Source organism: Micropterus dolomieu, linkage group LG23, assembly GCF_021292245.1.
Source record: "Micropterus dolomieu isolate WLL.071019.BEF.003 ecotype Adirondacks linkage group LG23, ASM2129224v1, whole genome shotgun sequence".
In the NCBI taxonomy this organism is placed as follows: Eukaryota; Metazoa; Chordata; class Actinopteri; order Centrarchiformes; family Centrarchidae; genus Micropterus; species Micropterus dolomieu.
Window position 1 is genome coordinate 16,287,285 of NC_060172.1, and position 14,638 is coordinate 16,301,922.

Genomic DNA, 14,638 nt, shown 5'->3' on the forward strand with positions numbered 1-14,638 from the left:
GGTGGGGGGGGGAAAAATCCCAAGCCTAAAAATCAGATCTTTTTTGTAAAAATCCTGCATAGATTAAAATAATACCTCCGCTGACTTTCTCTTTTTTCAAGTGCAAGAGGAAATAACAGTATCCCCTCCTACAATAAAGGCCAGGGAGCCAGTGAAGGAAAAAAATAAAATACAGAAAACACACAAAAAGGTCAAACATGGGCCAAATAGTAATTCTTAAGATTTGTCTTGAGATTAAAAAAGGTTTAAGATGGACAATACACCAAACTTCTGTTTGAAAATAGAAGAAAAGTGCCAGAAAGTTACAGACTACGAAAAGTCATGAATTTTCTGGTACTTCTACGCTTTAGCAAACTCATTGGCCATAAATTAAAACAAAAATCAACCAATAAAAAGTTTCCATGAATGCTATTTGGCCCAGGTTTAAAATATTTCCAGCATGTTTTAGTAGGAAGTGTGCTAAAAAAAAAATAAATAAAAACAAATGCAGACAAAAAAAAGCATAGTCCTTCATGACACTGAAGATTAACACCCAAATGTCAACTGAAATCTTGGGTGAAATGTTAACATCTTCATTCAAAACCACGGCCATCCACATTTCCCTTCATGACAACCAGTAATATTAAATATCCAACAGAAATGTTCATATCTGGACAGCTGGCACATGCCGTTACTCTGTCGTCTTTACCCCGCCTCCTGTACCACATTAACAACATGTGGCTAACACATATCTTAGCTACGTCGTGTAATGTAAGTATGATTAAGATTTTAAAATTTAAATAGGAACAGTTAGATATACAAATACTTTGCATCTTATAACCCTTGTTCAACCCTGTTTTACAAGTATGCATTTGAAAAGTTATACTTCTTGGCCAAAAAAGGAGGGAAAAAAAAAAAAAAAAGAGCTTGGTATATAAATAAAATCTTTATTGGCCGTTATACTTCTTTTTTTTTGAAATATATAATCATAGATTTAAACTCTATTCTATAAATGCAACACTGCTAATCTGCATCATTGATGACTAACTCTCTAAAGAACTTTCCTTTCAGACAAATTTGCTTTTGTTGTGCCAAATTAGTGGTCACTCAGGCCCAGCTTTTATAAACTGCAATGTGAATAACTGCATTGTATACGAGGAGACGACTTCAATACTTAAGACACTCCCTGCTGATCCATAGAAAAATACTCTCTCAGCAAACAAGGGGATCAAAAAAAGAATAACACTGTCTGGAAGTGACTCATCCTAGAGAAAACTTCTCAGCAAACAATGTGTAAAAACATTTCATAGGAAGAGACTTGTACTCTGGAGCTTCAAAGACAGCAAATCTCTTAGAGAGAACGTTAATATGATCAATTTTATTATTAAGTCCAAGAGATTAAAATCCCTTCTCTAGCAGCCCCTAGAGACTATGCTGCTCCTTGCATCAAACCGGACCAGAGTGGTTTGAACAAACTCACCAAAATTTGATTTTCTAGCAGGGCTGAAAGAAGCTCATGCCTCTGGAAATGTGTGTGTGTCAGAAGTATTAATCTGCTGTGCACAGTAGCCCTTCCTACAGTCTTTAAATCATGTGGGCATGCTCCAAGATTAACCTTTCGCGAATAGACATTGAAGGAAAGATCAAAATCAAGATGGCGTAACATAGCAGCTCATCTAATGTCTAAAAGTCAAATGCTTAGACTTAAAACTGAAATAAAAAAAAAATTGTTGTCCAGATTCCATTAACTGCTAAATGTTTAAAAATGCATTGGATGAGTTTCAGCGACAGAAAAAAAAAAAAATACAGGGAAAATAAAACAATTATTCAGATATGATGTGTTTGTTTTCCTGTAGCTCACATACAAGGCACACAAATGATAAAGAGAAACCTTCGTTTTAAAGCACCTTTGGTGTTTATGGGAGGTACTTTGGTGAAACAAAGTAAAAGAAAAAGTTAAAAGCCAAAGTAGCCTAAAAAAAAAAAACAACAAAAAAAACCCATTTTTAAGTGTATTCATCAAATAATTCACCCAGCACTTCCATGCCAAATAGATAGAAACATGGCCTTCAAAGATTTTGTAAGAATGCCGATATATGACGCGCGGCAATAAGCTTTTTTTTTTGTTCCTGTGCTGCAGTTCCGATCCTTCTCCCTGTGTGGTGCTGTCGACGTTGTGAGATGCTCTAAATTGCTCAGTGTTTTTGGCAAGCTGGTGTAGGAAATGGACACAGTGTTGAAAATATGTCTGAGAAGTTCATCGTGTGTGTGTGTGTGTGTGTGTGTGTGTGTGTGTGTGTGTGTGTGTGTGTGTGTGTGTGTGTGTGTGTGTGTGTACATGGAGGACCAGAGGTGGACTGTGTGTGCATACAGTACATAATTGTGTGTCTGTCTGTGAGGGCATACTTGTGTCTTTGAGCACATGTTGCTGAACACAAGAGGCTGAGGTGTGGCTGTGTTTGTGGGAGGGGGCGGGGGTGGGTGTGTGAGAGTGGAAGCAGTGCGCAGGCAGAGATTCCTCGCTAGGGAATAAGCTTTGCGTCCAGGCGCAGCCAGTGGAGGCCCTGGCGTGTGTAACGCACCAGTTCTGTCATGCTGCTGGTGTTGAAGATCAGAGGACCCATCACCTTGTCCAACTCCAAGAAGAACTCTGGGAAAACAAAGACACAGCGTCAAGCCAAAAGCCAATGATATAAGGTTCAACGTGGGATAAGCAAGATCACTTTATGCGTTCACAAAAGGACAGAAAATGAAAATAGTTAAACACAATATCCCAGAGCCTAAGATGATGTCTTAATGTTTATGACCAACAGTCAAAAACCCAAATTTACTCTATTTACATTAGTAGAACAGGAAAAAACAGCACATTTCCACAAATTCTAACATTTAAGAATTAGAGCATATATCTGATATTGTTGTTTTATATGACTTTTAAACAATTAATCAGCTATAAAAATTGTTGATTGTAAAGTTCCTGTTGAACTAATTGTTTCAGCTCTTAAGTGCTCATGACTACAAACAATTTAGTTCATTTTTACTTTATTAGACAGTGTACAGTTGATAGATAACAAGGGAAGACACTCAACTACAGTCTCAAATAGTCATACTGTACTCAATTTTAAAACTAAAAGTGCTGGGGTTTTAGGCTACTTCCTATCTATTCACATTAGCCTGCACAATGGTGGAACAGTGCAACAAGTTGTTAGAAACAAACACTAAAAAAAAAAATCTTACTCAAGTGATGAAAAGCAAACGATAATGCTAAAATATTAAATGACCCTAGTAGGTGTACTGCCATGCTTCAGCTATGTACAAGGTTGTTTATTAGTCATTATACAGAACAAGACTGTAGACTATGTTTTCAAAGGCTAAAATAATACAGGTTGGAGGGACGACCTGACCACAAAATAAAACTAACGCTTACTTTCTCAGTATCACGTTTATTGCCAAGTACACATTAAAGGAATTTGCTTTGGTATATCAAGAACTTTAGTACCTTTCTGCTCCTTGGACAGTTGCTCAGCCTGGTCCCAGACCTCGGTGGCGTACAGGAAGTTGGAGGTGACCTGGACGTAGCTGGCAGCCATCTGGTGGATACGCTGAGGTATGGTCACAGACGAGCTGGTGCTGCTGCTGCTGCTGACTGACGAGTAGCCACCGGCCGTGCCAGGTGACAGTTTGGGAGACACTGGAGAGGGCATACCTGCTGCCTTGCTGTGTTTTCAACAGAAACAGGCAGACACGGAAATGAGTGTGCTGGTACTGGTTTAGAAGAACTTGGTTAATCATTAATGACCGCAGACTTTATGTAGCTGCTGCCCAGTATGACTCAACAGCTTCACACTTTTCTTCACAAGATGTAAAAAAAACAGGTGAAAATACAATAAAGCCGATATTAAAAAACTAACACTGCAAAAGCAGTATTTGTAATTGTTTTCTCAATGTTTTAGCATTAAACTATTTTGCCATACTTTTTCCTCAACATTCAATACTCTGAGTAAATGTCAAACGTCTCCTCTACAATTACTTTTAATCTCTCAACAGCAGAAAAGGACATGACTTACTTTCCCATTCCAGGAGAGGGAGCCTGGGTGTTACTCAGAGAATTCTGTATCAAAAGAAGAACATTATGTACACAGACAGGAAGCAGTTACACAGTCATAGAAAGAAAATAAAAACTACATACACGGAATTAATTTCCTCCTTTGCAGAGCAAAACCTGACTTCAGATTCTGGAAAACAAAAGTACCTTTAAGTGTTCGGTGAGTGTTTTGGAGTATTTTAGTGCACTGTCTTTCCTCAGCTTGAATAACCGCAGGTAGAGGAGAGACTGGCATCGTAGGCTGGAAAGAGAAATGGGTTAATGTTGATCTTAAAAAGAAAACAAAAACAAAAACTAGCAATACGTGTGCTACTTTAATATACAACTCTCCATCAAATAGCTAGGATTTTGAGTGCTTTGAGTTGAAGGCTTAATGACAGGACGACACCTCTTGAACACGAAATGGATGTCCATCACCATGGATGTCAGTTAGCATACTTACCAGAGCACAGCTAGTCTCTTGTCGGCTGAAGTAGCATCTGGGGCCATATAGCTTTTTAACTTCATAGTGTATCTAAACACACAGACAGAACAAATGTTTAAGTCTTTCTTTATCAAGTGTTTAAGTTTTTTCATTTTCAACAAAGACTTCAGCCCCTTTTTACGCCACATTTTTTAACATTTGCAGTTGTACAACTTTGACATGTAAGATTAAATTATCCAAGGAATGTTACATCAAGGGCAACAGGATTTGGTTGAAGTAACTTGAAGACGTTTTGCCTCTTCAGTACTGAAGAAACCTCTCGGATGAGGTGAAACGTCTTCAAGTATCTTCCATTAAGTATCTAAGTCCAGTTGCCCTCGATTTAAACTTCATTTGACCACGAACTGGAGAATTTTCACAGACACCCCCGTTGAATTGCAATTCTGTGGCAGTAATGAAGGTATTTATGTTTGTCCTTACTTAATAAGCTCCACCGTTTCAGCATACATGGGGAATGGAGACTTGGCCTCTTGGGCGCTCTTCTCCAGGGCATTACCACATTCAATAAAAGACACCACGGCGTCCAGGTAGTAAACGGCCTTCTCGAAACGATCCAACTTCAAAAGAGGGAACATGGGCAGAGCAAAAATAAAATCACTGCTGGAGACGCATTGTGTGTTAGTGAGCATGTATTATTGTTTAAATTTACAAGGTTTTGGCATGACCGTGTATGTTACATAACGGACATGGCTTATATATGACTTGGTGTGGATTACATAAACTCTTTTCATGAAATAACAGCAGCAGCAGTTAATGATGTATGTTTTGGCCTTTGTATGGAATTTATAACATAATACAGATGTGGGTTGATGAATTGTAATCCATGTGCATTATAGAGAAATTGAAAAGCATGTCCACGATGGATATTGTAAAATATCCATTTTTAAAAAACAAAAGTTATGGCTTAATTCCCTACAAGTGTGTGTGCTTTTCTTTGTTTGCATCAGTGGTTGGTTTGTCTTGAGTTTGTGTTTTTTTCTGTTGTTTTGTACTTAAATTCTTTTTAGAAATGCAGACAGCAGCAACAAAATTTTTCAAGGATTTTGAGCAGGAATAACATGCAGCAGAGTCAAGTTGTAACCTGCAGTTAAACATAGCCACCTGTTCATCTTTCAGCGACCCGGTAACAAAAGCATTTATGTTTTGTTTTTTGTTTTTTTTGGACATCATGCTCAAAACCTGAGAAATCACAGAAAAAAAAAGGGCTTTGGAAACTTTTGAGTCTGAGGTCAATTTCCCAGTCAACACAATAAATACTATACAGTCACATGAATTTTAGCAGGAAGAATGTGTGAATGTGAAATAGAAATGCATCAACAGACACTGAGATCTCAATTACCGTAAAACTTTGATTAATAGCCCAGGCTTTTATTTGCTAAAATCAATGAATTGACCCTGCCTATATTTGGGACAGGCGTCCATATGGGACAGGCCTTTAATTCCTCTAGCACCAAACTGAAATAGGCTACTATGAAACAGTTTAGTCATTTCAAACAAATTACTTATAATAGTATAAAAATTATCCATTAATATAAAATACACTTCATTCATTTGATATAGCTCCGACAGACTGCTTGTACGCTTATTTTGAAGGCAGCAACGTTAACAAAAACAACAACACGGTGCAGGATAACAAGTGTAGCAGAAGTTAGCAGACAGAGAGTGATGTCTGTCTGCGACTTCACATGACAGGATTCACAACTTGGATTGATTTTTATGAAAAGCTGTTTTGATTCTTTTGATCGGTGGACCCTTACAGACTAAAGGAATATAAATAATCAGGAACGGACAGATTCAGACATAACAAGCGCTTCAAAAGGTAACAGGTAAATGGTAAATTTGTAATAATTAGACTTCGGGGCTTGTTGTTTCCGTTAAATCAACTGAACGACTGAATTGTGGAGAATCTAACCGATCTAATCATGTGTAGCATATTCATATTGATTTATTGATCATACATTTAAACATTAATATTTTTATTAAGCAGCTTAGAAGTGGCTAAAGCAGGCGAACCCGCAGGGTTTAAGAGGTTTTATACATCCAAAGAACTTATATAAAAACCAGACCAGGCGTTTAATGGAGACCTGCATTTATCTGTCAAAATGTGTTCCCGCACCAGGCCAGAAAAAGGAGGTAGGCGGCTATTTGGGACATGGCTATTAATTGAAGTTTTACGGTACACATGTAAATAATCATTAGGAGCTTGCGCTTACCAGTGCATCAGCATTGTGTTTAAGTTTCTTGGCTTCTTGTAAGTAGTGATCTGCTGAATGGACCCTAAAACAAAAGAATTATTAACAGGTCAAACAAATTTTGATTCCTTCTCTGATTCATTTAACAGATATTTTTACAACTCATGTCATGGGAAGCACAGAACCTGGAAACTACATGTAAAATATTCTCTAAAATCCCTTTCTTCTGTTAAATCAAACCCTGAAATAAAAGACACAAATAAGAAGCAAGACTACCTCGATTTTAAAAAGGATAGAGAGTTCCTACAGAGAGCCCTTAAAAATGGATATTTACGTCATCTGTGCTGCATGCGGGCACATCTATTCTTGACCTCCTCAACCTCCTACAGCTTTATGCATCAAAGGCAACCCTAGATCTCCACAGCAGTTCTTTCTGCATATCCTGCTGAGGGGTTATCCACAGTGGAAAGAGCTCCTCTTACCTGTCCTCAAACACCAGCTTGGATCTCTGAGACTTAGAGCCGTCCGTGGAGAGCGGAGGCACAGCCAGCTGGTTATCACAGCCCTTTGAGGATTTCTCCTGCAGAGACAGCAAACGAGAGGGAATAAAGTTTCAGGAAAAAAGGGGCCTGGTGTTTGAAGTGGAGGATAAAATGGGGAAAAAAGCGTGAGATTGAGGGAGCCTCTTTTTTAATTGCTTTGCGAATATTGGGCATATACAAAAATAATTTACTAATTAACTGCTAGTTAGACAAACAAAGTGTAAGCACTTGACTGATTCGTGACTCAATTTTTAATATACGCATACCCTAATGTTCTGCATACACACGAAGTACACACGGAGAGTAAAACCAACCAGCTATCTTCTCAACCACTCCCCTTCTCCCCGCAACAACAACTTTGTTTTATTTAAGTTCCCTGGGGGAAACGCTGAAAACATGACATTAGATAGATTGTACTCGCACTTCCCAGTATCCACAGTACTTGCCAGGGTTTCAAATGCCCGGTGGTCATGTTACTCACACCCACCTTGCCATCTCGTGTGCTGCGTCCCTTTTCCTCTCCTTTTCTGTGTTTGGAGGTAGAGTTGCCCTTGGTGCTGTGGCTTCCCTCCTTTCCACTTCCTGTCCCACTGGACAAAGAGGTAGAGGACTGGCTGACTGTCCTCTTCCGACTCGGGTGCTCTGCCTTGGGCGTCCGCTGAAGGCCTGACATGGAAGGAGAGGGGACTGGCTCTTCTTTCTTCTCCAAAGATCTCTTAGACCTGGTGGGATATGGATGGTCATTGTGATACTTATATATTTTTTTTAAGTAACTAATAACTAATTATTAGAATCGGGCCGTTTTGCAGCAGTGCTGTCCTTCACATCACAAAATATTAATATTACATATTAACATTCCAGGTAATTCAATACTAAGGATATATAATGTGTCATTGGAATAAAGGTTAACAGGTGTAGTTTGAAGAGGCTACAATGTAACATTACTGAGCTATCGCTTTGATTTTATGATGCTCAGAGTTTATAGGATTTATTTTGTGAATTGTAAGAATAGATAAAAAGACATCTGGCAAGCTTCATTTTGCCCGTAGAGAACGAAGACATACTGCTGCACACCAACTGTGCCAAGTGTTCCCAGTGTGCAGAGGCTTTACTGTGAATGATAATGAGGGGGAAAAAAGGAAGAATACACACTCTTTACTGCTGTTTTTATGATGAGACAGGGACTTCTCCAGCTTGCATCGCTTGCTCTCTGGCTTTGTGCCTTCTTCGTCGTTCTGAAGATAGAAAGATCGCAGACAATTCAATGCAAAGACACATCAGATGATTTATTGGTGTGCGTACGTGCCTCTGTAGGAAGGGATTTGAAGGCAAAGACATTTGCAGCCAAGCACTTGAAGACTTACATGGTGCAGTACAAACTTCTGCCAATGCTTAATGGTTTTCCAACTCACTCTTACACTCTAAAGCCCCATCTACACTACTCCGTTTCTATTTAAAAACAGAGTTTTAAAACAAATACGATCTCCCTCCACACCAGCGTTTTAGCTGCGTATCAGAGTTGATCTCCGTCTACATTCTCGTACACTGGGCATGCTGGTGTAAACATGAAGCAGGTGGTCTCTTCCGTAGTTACAAAACATTTGGCGAGTACTACAGACGAAGAACTACACCAGATTTTATTTTGCATGGACTAATAACGACCTGGGACGGTTACAGAATGTACATGGGAGTTAAAAGGCTGTGAAGGCGGAAAACAGACTGGAAGTCGTTGCAAAGTATTCACAGTACAAGTGTAGGTTATAAGTGTTATCAGCACGATACATCATGTTTCTACTTTGCATGACTTATGAGACCCAATCACGAATGTTTGCGTCGTTGTTTCTAAAGTCCTCTGTTTTTGCCCGTCCGCACTAAAACACTACCCGGAGTTTTAAAACAAAAAATGGGGTCGGCAGCATTTTAAAACTTCTCTGTTTCTGCCCTTTCAGTCTGGACGGGAGGTGCAAACGTAGCAAAAGGCCTATGTTTTAAAACAAAAACGTAGTAGCGTGGATGGGGCCTAATATATCACTTATTTAAGTGTCTTTCATTGGTACTTTCACAGCTATAACCCCCCTCCCCAAAAGAAAAAGTAATCTCCCAATGGCATAAATCCCAGATCTGGATCTCCACCACAATTTTATCAATTGTTCCCATGTTTAAAGCCATTTTCTTGCTTTAATGGAAATCTGTTTGGAGTTTATCTAAAGAGATACGGTATCCTGTTGGGACGCCAACTAAAATGGAATGATCATAACTTCCCTGAGGAAAGGAACAACAAAAAAAAAAAAAAGCTTTAAATCGTCATTCAGTGTGCAAGATCATACTGAACATAACCCTCTAAAAAAAAAAAGAAGCTTTTGTGGGGTGGGCGTATAGATAATTTTAAAAATATATATGAATTTTAAGTGAGAAGACCACTTTTAAAGCAATAATAAAGAAAATGTATTCAACAGGACTAGAATAAAAAAAACAGAACACAAACAGGAAATTTCTCAATCAATACCATACCTTGTGTTTCCTCTTGGCCTTACTAGAGCTCTTCTCAGTGGTCTGCTTGCTGAAGTCTTTGCTGTCCTGGTCTAGAGAGTCGTCCCTCTCCACTTTTATCTCTACAGGCTCCTTGTAGGGCCGCCCTGGGATCCTAGACAGCAGGCTGAGATCTATAGGAAATGGGAAGGAAAGGGTAGGGTTTGATTTGGTCCAAAGTAAAGAAAAGCTTCAAAAGTGTGCAGTCCAGCTAGTGTAAAACAAGTGCACACAACACAGTGAGAAATTCCGTTAGACTTCTACGCCTTATGAGTAGCTTCAACTAACCTATCTTTACTAGTAAAACCTGCTGCTGAGGCTGCCTTGCGGGGTAGCGCTCCTCAGGGTCGCTGAGTGGAGACAACAGCTCTTTGTCTTCCATTGGAGAAAACACACACACGGGGGTCCTGATGCTCTCTGTGTACTTGGGTGTCTGTGACGAGGACGGAATGCTGTCATTCCCCTCAGAGTCTGACGATGAGGAGTCTGTATCAACAAACTCACGAGACTTCTGGGAAGTCTTGGTGGGTGCCTTGGCCTTGCGTTTATCTGCAGTGGCCGTGACAGCCGGCACGGTGGGCCTTGGAGAGGATTTAGGTTCTTTTTTAATGCTTGGTTTGCGGGAACCCTTAGTAGCAGCTTTGGGCCGATGAGGAGGTATCTCGGGAGCCGGCTCACTCTCCACTCTCAGACCTCCCTTAGGTTCCTCCACCACTGGGGGTTTCTCAGACTTTTTAGGCTGTTTTTTACCCACACTTCTTCGCGGATTTGTGCCACCATCACTCTGGGCGGGGGATTTTTGGCGACCACGGCCACCTTCTGCACCCTTTTGCGCTGCCCGTAGGTCCCTGCTTGGGGTGGGTGCCGTTGAGTCTTTTGATCCCCCTCCCTGGCTACCATAGCTGCGCCCTGACCCGTTATCTCTGCCCTCTTTCTTGCACTTGGTTGGAACATTATTGTCCACTGGAGAGGCTGGGGAGAACTGCTTGGCCTTCTTGAACCAATTGTCCAGCTGCCACTTGTTGGCCATGGGTTGTTCAGGCTGAAGGGGAGCGGGAGAACACGCAGATGTTAGAAATTGTCTTAGTGAGCTGAAATCATAATGTATGAAATCTGGTAAACCATAAAACAATGTCTAAAAAAAGAGAAGATCAGATCAAAGATCAAAGTATTGCAACTATCCCAATATAAAATAAGAGTGGTCAGATCATCATCACCACTGAGTAGCTCCACAGTTTGTACGAAGCGACTGAAGTCATTACCTCAGGAGAGGCCGGCCGCGGCTGCTCATTGGCTTCGCTGTCTGTCGTGCTGCTTTCGCTCTCGCTGTCGGAGCCCGAGCTGCTCTCTGAGCCGCTGTGGCTGCTCGAGTCATCCCTCGATTGCTCCGCTCCTTCACTGTTATTGCTGTTGATACAGAAGAGAGTCAAACAGAATTACATTGTGCGCGTAAGGTGCCCACCACACGTTCAGTCAAGCTTTACGCGTTGGAGGATGCATACAAACAACTGCATCATGTCCCGGGTTTAAAATATTGTCTACAAAGTAAAAAAAATCTCAAGTTGTTCAACACGTTAATCTCTGGAAAATGGACAGAAAGAGATTTATAGCTGAGGATAATTCTTAATCACCACTGTGTGCCAAAAATGTTATCACGAAAAAAACATTTGATATCGATTATTATCACGATAAATGTTATTATATATAATATTTCTTTCACTCAGGAGCAGGTTTAATTGTGGTTTTAAACTATTCTTATGGTCAGAACATGACAAACAATTATGATAAAATCTTTTTTGAACAATGCATTAGTAAAATTAAGTAAAATCCTTTTTCAGGCCCCTTTCCTCAACAAAATTAAAATCTGCTAGTGCTAATTAATTCATGATTCAAAAGAATTAAATCAAACATTTAAGGAACTTTCTGTTCTACTGTTATTGAGGAAAATTATATTGCAATAATTATCATTAGTGTTTTACAGCCCAGCCCTCATCTCCACATATAGCTAATAGTTTTCCAAATGGTTCCATTCTCAATTTGTAATTTGCCCATGTTATTCCTGCATTGGAAATTTGCCGCACACTGCAGTCCTTGTCACTGCTAACCCCCACTGTTGGCCTTGGGAAAGGTGTGGACATAATGTGTCCAAAGATTCATGCTAGAACGTTAACGAACTTGTGCACCGTGTCTTTCAAGATAAGGAACATAATATAACACCCAATTCCCTCTGCTTTGTGATTTTACCTTGCTGATGTGTTCCTTGAGGCATTCTTGGCTGAGTCCTGTTCACCATCACTGTCCTCGCTGCTGCTTAGCTTCAGGTCATCTTCCAGCATACTGAGATACAGGAATACAATCTTTATTAGAGCAGTGTAATTGCTGGCTCTACATGGCTGAGGCCATCTATGTCATGTCTGGTTACTTTAGGTTTCTTAACTCATCACAAATATTTGTTTTATTATCCTGCTCTCCGTTGTCTTGCTCAATACGGGGCTAAAACCACGGGCAAGACTACAAACATGGGCTAAAGATGAGAAAGGACGAAGAGAGGAAAGAATGAAGCTCTTACGTGGGCTGGTCATCGCAAGCTTTGGGCTGGTGGCTGCTGGAGCTCTTGGAAGAACTGCCTCGCTCTAAAAAAAACAAAAAAAAACAAAACACAAGACTCATGAACATTAAGTACATATTAAAAACATACATATCAGAAATGTATGTATTGACTATTGTTTTTGTAACGATTATATGTTTAGGTTTGAATCTGAAATGTGTGAGATACTCACTGTGTCCACTTGGAAAAGGGTGAGAGTCCTGGGGTGAAAGAGAAAGACAATTGCTAAATATTTTTCATGACCCTGTTTGTTATTTCATCCTTTCCCATAACATGCGTATGTCAAATTTGAAAAACAAAATCAATGAAAATGATTTTTTTCCTGGTTTATATTTACATGCAAGCTCTATGCGAAATAAACACCAAAACCGACTGAAAACTACTAGAACTTTCCATCTGATTAAATATTTATTAATGGTGAGTCCCATCACTTTATAGTTTCAACAGCCACAGACAAAGTTTCTCTCTACTGGTTGTGTGTCTTGTGTAAGGGTCACTGAGTGAAGACAACAGCCCTTTGTCTACCAAAAGAAACCATACAAAAGTAATAAACAAATAATTATGGCTTCTTAATTCATGATGAAACATAATTGAATCTCTCAGTAAACACAGGGACTGGTGCAATGCTGACCTTGGTGGGGAATGGAAACTTGGAGGGTTCTGTTTTGCAGGGGGTGTGGATGGCTGTCAGCGGCGGGGGCCATGACTGAGTCATTTCCTGAAAGGAAAAAAAAAAAAAAGGAAAAAAAAAAAAGGAAAAAAAAAAAGCACACACACACACACTCCAAATTAGTTGTAAGGTGTGAGTAATGCAAAATTCTCTTCCACTGACTCGAGGCAGTAGCTTTTCTCTGAGTACTCATAATGAACTGTTAAGCCCCAGAAAGAGGGAATTTTTTTTTAGCAAAATACAATTACAAACCTTAAGAATCTCATCGACACAGTTGGCGTCGCCGGATCCCTAAAGGCAGAAATGTCAAGTTTAGCACATGTTCAAAACAACAACATTATGTCAGTGCAGCAGGTGAACGGCGGCGTCCATTTTGGGTAGCATGAGTCATTCTATAGGCATTTTATGAGACCTACGAGTTCAGTCAGACCAAGTGTAACATGCTGTGGGGTAATTTATATAAGTGGTGGGCATAGATTAATTTTTTTAATCTAGATTAATCTCACTGTAATCTTGGAATTAATCTAGATTAAAATGGCTCATTTGAATTCTGCCGAAGGCATTCAGAATATGTGTGCTACCCAAATGACGACTAAAAGTAAGTCTTTGAGAACGGGTTTATCAAGCCAGGTGGCGCTTTAGACCAGGGGCTCATCTCCTGTTTCCAAAATGCATCACAAACTGCTTGAGAAAACCATTGGGAAGCTTCTTAAAAATAAATTTTCCTTGAAGCAAATCCGGCGGCTTCATAGCTGCATCCATGTTAGCACGTCACGTTTGATGTGGTAATTTCACAGTAGGCATACACACAGGTTCGAAGACTCGTTCTCGCCCCCTACAGTGCAATTCGGCTAGGTATACATCTGCGCTAAAATATCAAGGTGAAAGTCATCATAGCTTGCGTAGTAGGCCTACATCTGCAGCCTGTTTTCCTGGTCTACTGTGAAGATCCTGTTATTTGGCTGTGAGCATCCTGGTGGTCCAGTCTGCAACCTATGGACTCTGCCCCCCTCCCGCCGTATCTAAATAAGGTAGAATGGCTGCGTTTCGGGATGAATGAAACACCTGTTTCAATCGTCCCGACAGTGACTCTTGACGTTTAAACTTCACTAGCTTCTAAACTGTAAAACTTTGACATTTAAAACTTTAGGATGTGTTAAAGTACTAACTAATCTTTTATGTGATCACGACCATGGCACATGGAACAATAAACACAACTCGTCATTCAAAAAAAAAAGATTGCTTGAGTGAATTTACTTTCTGTGATTGAAAACAGCTTCTTTCATATAACTCTGTGAAAGTGTGACGTATCCACCTGATTTTTCCCTGTTCTGTTAAGTACTGTGGACTGTATGTGCTGAGGTAGTTTGGCATATCAGAAATCGCTGTGTTTCAATCGTCCCGGCTCTCCCCTATAGACCCAGCTCCCAAACCAACTTTGAGAATAGATTAACGGCGATATTTTTTTTAACGCCCAGTAAGAGTCTCACGTTAACGCCGATAACGGCCCACCACTAATAATTAAAATATAT

General features: G+C 39.9%; 2 protein-coding genes across 12 annotated transcripts in view; one reads left to right on the forward strand and one right to left on the reverse strand.

Annotated features, from left to right (window-relative positions):
• LOC123962813 (rho GTPase-activating protein 26-like) overlaps nucleotides 1-14,638 on the forward strand; it is a 243,930-nt gene that overhangs the window by 158,452 nt on the left and 70,840 nt on the right. The gene's annotated exons all lie outside the window — the stretch shown is intronic.
• The window catches only part of aff4 (AF4/FMR2 family, member 4), a 31,914-nt gene continuing 17,282 nt past the window's right edge, over nucleotides 7-14,638 (reverse strand). For 6 of the 9 annotated variants that reach the window (XM_046039191.1, XM_046039188.1, XM_046039183.1 and 3 more), the window contains 19 exons: nucleotides 13,359-13,397; nucleotides 13,068-13,154; nucleotides 12,609-12,636; nucleotides 12,398-12,461; nucleotides 12,073-12,165; nucleotides 11,091-11,235; nucleotides 10,117-10,870; nucleotides 9,811-9,962; nucleotides 8,452-8,534; nucleotides 7,787-8,021; nucleotides 7,240-7,337; nucleotides 6,779-6,842; nucleotides 5,667-5,744; nucleotides 4,986-5,125; nucleotides 4,524-4,595; nucleotides 4,229-4,322; nucleotides 4,044-4,087; nucleotides 3,476-3,693; nucleotides 7-2,629 (listed from right to left, as the gene is read on the reverse strand). In XM_046039191.1, coding sequence (XP_045895147.1) covers nucleotides 2,502-2,629; nucleotides 3,476-3,693; nucleotides 4,044-4,087; nucleotides 4,229-4,322; nucleotides 4,524-4,595; nucleotides 4,986-5,125; nucleotides 5,667-5,744; nucleotides 6,779-6,842; nucleotides 7,240-7,337; nucleotides 7,787-8,021; nucleotides 8,452-8,534; nucleotides 9,811-9,962; nucleotides 10,117-10,870; nucleotides 11,091-11,235; nucleotides 12,073-12,165; nucleotides 12,398-12,461; nucleotides 12,609-12,636; nucleotides 13,068-13,154; nucleotides 13,359-13,397 — 2,616 coding nt within the window. In that variant the 3' untranslated portion in view covers nucleotides 7-2,501. The remainder of the gene's footprint in view (nucleotides 2,630-3,475; nucleotides 3,694-4,043; nucleotides 4,088-4,228; nucleotides 4,323-4,523; nucleotides 4,596-4,985; nucleotides 5,126-5,666; nucleotides 5,745-6,778; nucleotides 6,843-7,239; nucleotides 7,338-7,786; nucleotides 8,022-8,451; nucleotides 8,535-9,810; nucleotides 9,963-10,116; nucleotides 10,871-11,090; nucleotides 11,236-12,072; nucleotides 12,166-12,397; nucleotides 12,462-12,608; nucleotides 12,637-13,067; nucleotides 13,155-13,358; nucleotides 13,398-14,638) is intronic. The other 3 variants (XM_046039185.1, XM_046039187.1, XM_046039186.1) reach the window with 3 other exon arrangements.